General features: G+C 54.7%; 1 protein-coding gene across 1 annotated transcript in view; it reads right to left on the bottom strand.

Moving 5' to 3' along the window:
• The window catches only part of CHTF18 (chromosome transmission fidelity factor 18), a 10,460-nt gene extending 6,932 nt beyond the window's left edge, over positions 1-3,528 (bottom strand). The window contains exons 1-8 of the mRNA XM_035895939.1: positions 3,356-3,528; positions 3,095-3,269; positions 2,870-2,959; positions 2,685-2,737; positions 2,348-2,489; positions 1,623-1,835; positions 769-866; positions 529-652 (exon numbers count right to left, since the gene is read on the bottom strand). Coding sequence (XP_035751832.1) covers positions 529-652; positions 769-866; positions 1,623-1,835; positions 2,348-2,489; positions 2,685-2,737; positions 2,870-2,959; positions 3,095-3,269; positions 3,356-3,528 — 1,068 coding nt within the window. The remainder of the gene's footprint in view (positions 1-528; positions 653-768; positions 867-1,622; positions 1,836-2,347; positions 2,490-2,684; positions 2,738-2,869; positions 2,960-3,094; positions 3,270-3,355) is intronic.
• Positions 3,529-3,581: the final 53 nt, after the last annotated feature.

Below are 3,581 nucleotides of genomic sequence, written 5' to 3' on the forward strand. Positions count from 1 at the left end.
TGCTGCCGCAGCGGCCGGAGGGCAGGGACGTACCTGGCAAAGGGAAGCAGAGGGGTCTCTGAGTGACCCTGGCGGAGGAAGAAATCCAGCCATTAATGCTCCGCTCAGAGACAGACAGGTTATTTGGCAGCTGCCTGTACGCCACTGCGTGCTTTGGCACAGACAAACCATACGCTCACACCTAGCTACGAGTCACCCTGGCAGACACAAAACTGGGGGGGTTTCAGGAAAACTTTTCATAAGGTACTTCCAAGCCGCAGGTCTGGCAGCAGATAACTCGGTGCAGGCAGGCTGTGGCTGGAGGCAATGGCAGCTGCCTCCTGGCTCAGGGCGGGGGGCTCAGCTCTCCATCCCTCGGGGGGGGGGGAAAAAAAAAAAAAAAAAAAAAAAAATCAAGGTCAGGAGGGATGAATTCTTGCTGTTCAAAGGCAAGAAACCATTCCTAAAATGGAGCAAGGGATGAGCTGCTAGGTGGGCAATAATTACGCAGTTAATGGAAAAGGTGGACCAGATGCAGGCTAGGCTTACCGCGGGCGCGCCGTCTATCTCATCAATGATCAGGCAGTTGGGCTTCTCGTTGGCACCCAGCACAGACTTCATCTGGGTGGCAGCTTCGATGCGGGTTTTGAAAACCTCTGGGCTGCGGTCATCACTGCAAGAGAAGCCGGTGCCAGGCTGCCGTGGCTGAGCACCACCTCCGGCACGGCACCGTCTCTGCCGGCTTCTGGGGCAGGGCAGGGCTGGGCTGGGCAGCCGGCACAGACTCACCTGGCGTTCATCTCGACGGCGTTGTACCCCGCGTGCTTCGCAATGACGTGGGCCAGCGTGGTCTTTCCCAAACCGGGTGGGCCACAGAGCAGGGCTACCTGCAGCAGAGGGGTAAGGTCAGCGAGGCAGGGCTTCCTCCAGCACCAACCAAGGCTGCCACGCACAGAGAGGAGGCTGTGCAGCCTGCAAACCTGTCTGCTTCGACCCTTGGGAGCTGCTGCACTGGTTTGTAGGCATACTGAGAAAAGGGAAAGTCAGTGTGGGAAGGAGAATACAACAGAAACCTTCAGAGGTGAGAGTCATCCTGGCAGCATCTCTCATGCACATGTTTAAGTTTGCAGGGCAAGTAGATAGAAAAGGCTGAGCAAAATCCCTTACGGAGCTACGCTCCTGAGAAGCTACGCTCTTGTTAGTATCTGCTTTTGTTTCCCCTTTTTTATACCCTCTCACCGGACAGGTTGAAGCTGGCTAGCTGGCCTGGGTATGTTATCTCTGCTCCCTTTAGCATTTGAGCATCATTGTTCTCTTCCAGAGGCAGAAACTCTTGCTCAAAGGCGTGTCATGTCTGCCCCAAACAGATCAAGTCAAGGCCAGCCTTTGCTCAAAAGCGTGAGTTTTTCTTCAACCAGCCCATTTAGTTTGGCTGGGGAAAGTCTGATCTCCTCCCCTTGTTATCATGTTACTTGAGCCGAAACAGAAAAAGAAATGAGAAAACCCCATAATTGCTAAGGAGAAACAAGGAATCCCATTTCTGTAAGATCTGTGCTGGAAGAGCCCGCTCCCCACCATGCTGGTGGGACAAGGGGAACGGATAGGAGAGGAGACCCACCACAGCAGCCTCCTGTCCTGCTCACCTTGTATTTGGGTCTCTTGTGCTGGTCTAGCTCAGCCTCCAGAATCTCCTCTGTGAGCTGGAACTTCGTTTTCCACTTATTCTGCTGTTCCTTGGGCTGGTTGAAAGGAGGATGAGCCTCAGCACTGGGCTTGGCCTTCTTCACAGCCTTCTCCTTCCCAAACACCACCGTGTCCCAGAGCTTGAGCCACTTCAGAAGGCAGCGGTTCGTGTACTGCATGTCAGGCGAGAAAGCAAGCAAATCTTTTGAATCTCAGAAGGATCTGGCCAAGGATGGCCTCTCCTTCATAGCTTAAAAACCAGCGTGGACAAGTCATGTCAGCCCCGTCCCTGCTGTTCTCCATCTGTCTTGGCTCAACCCAGTGCTTCTCAGCCTCTTCCATAATTTGCAATCCCCTACAGAACTCCTAATATTCAAAAAAAATCAAAATAGCCAGCAGTTCCTGGCTAAAGTCCACCCCATCTTTTTTGTCGTATTTTGGTCATCTTTCATAGTCTCTTTTGTCGGAAGGTCCACAGTCTACAGCTGAAACCCCCCCATCCCAAGCTCTCTGCAGGACTGTCCCCAGGCAGGGCAAGCACAGACAGAGCCCCTGCAGCCACTGCTTCTGAAAGCCCCACCAGCAAAGGCCGCACGGTAAAACCACGATCCCATGGCATTAAGGAGAGTTATAAAAGCAGTGAGTGCCCCCAAACCCCAAGCCCCCACTTATCCTAGGACCTCACATCATCACTGAGCAGCTCCATGTAGCGCCGGGGCGTAAATTTGTCCACCCAGAGGCAATGTAGCGCAGACTCCTCCTCGTCCGCTGGCTCCGCTTCCCCGGTGAGCTCTGGGCTCTCAGCAATGGTTTCGCTCTCAAGGCAACTGCAAGAAAGAATTAACTTGCCCCAAACCACCCAGGGAGTTGGGGCAGGGCTGGGAATCACACCCAGACTTCCCAAGCTGGGGATGCTGAGGATGCTCACAGGTTCCCAGAACTTGGACCCTACTGGAGCATCTCGGGAGCCACGTCCGACAGCGTGGCAGGGATAGGAATGGGATTTCATCCCAACATCTCACCTGTTTATTATCTCCGTCAGCTGCTGTGATGCCTCCAGAACGTGCCTTCGGCGCTTTTGAGCATGAAGAGGGCAAGAAGGGGGGTCAGAGATGCCCCACTCGAGGGAGCGGGGATTTGGGAGCCAATGCTGTGGCTATCCAGGGGTGACAGGGGAAGTTGGGAAGGCTGGGATAAAAGGTGATACCTCTTCAACCACTTGTTCCTTCAGGTAGGAGAAAGGCACCCCCAGCAAGTGGAGCGGCCTGCGTGCATTCCAGCCCAGGGAATCGGGGAGCTGCGAGGAACAGAGGACTCACACTGACATTCATACCGATGTTCAGCACAGACATTTCACACTTCATCAAAAGTCCCTTCCTGAACTGGATGGATGTCACAAAGAACTAAACTCGACCTTCAGATCCCTCCTTACCTCCACCCCTGTCCTGGAGGGATCATCCCTGATGACCATGAAGACCCTGGTGCCCTCAGTGGACGTCACATTGATGTAGTCCTCCAGGATGGGTGGCCGCTTGAGGACCCGCTTCTTCTCGGAGGATGGTGTGGTCTGCAGCAGGGCCATGCCGCTCATCTCCAGGCTGTCCGAGCTGGAGAACACCAGGTTCTTTTAGCAGGGGCGAGGGAAAAGAGCCTTCCCTCGCCCCTGCTAAAAATAGGGTTCAAGGTGGCCAACCCGGCAGTCTGGAGAGCAGTAGGTGCCTCTGGGCCAGCATCCTGGAGCACGTCAGGAGCCAACTCATCATCCACGCCGAAGTTAAGCTTCTTAACAGCTTCCAGGCGTTGTCGCTTCGGCTTCGGGGCTGTGTGAGACACCACCCCCCAGGGCAGGAGGAAGAAGAGAAGCATTGCTGAGCGAAGGGTGACACCCAGCAGCTCCTCCAGCAGCACCCTGCACTGTT

The sequence above is a fragment of the Egretta garzetta genome, unplaced genomic scaffold, assembly GCF_000687185.1.
Source record: "Egretta garzetta isolate BGI_Z169 unplaced genomic scaffold, ASM68718v1 scaffold426, whole genome shotgun sequence".
NCBI classification, from domain to species: domain Eukaryota; kingdom Metazoa; phylum Chordata; class Aves; order Pelecaniformes; family Ardeidae; genus Egretta; species Egretta garzetta.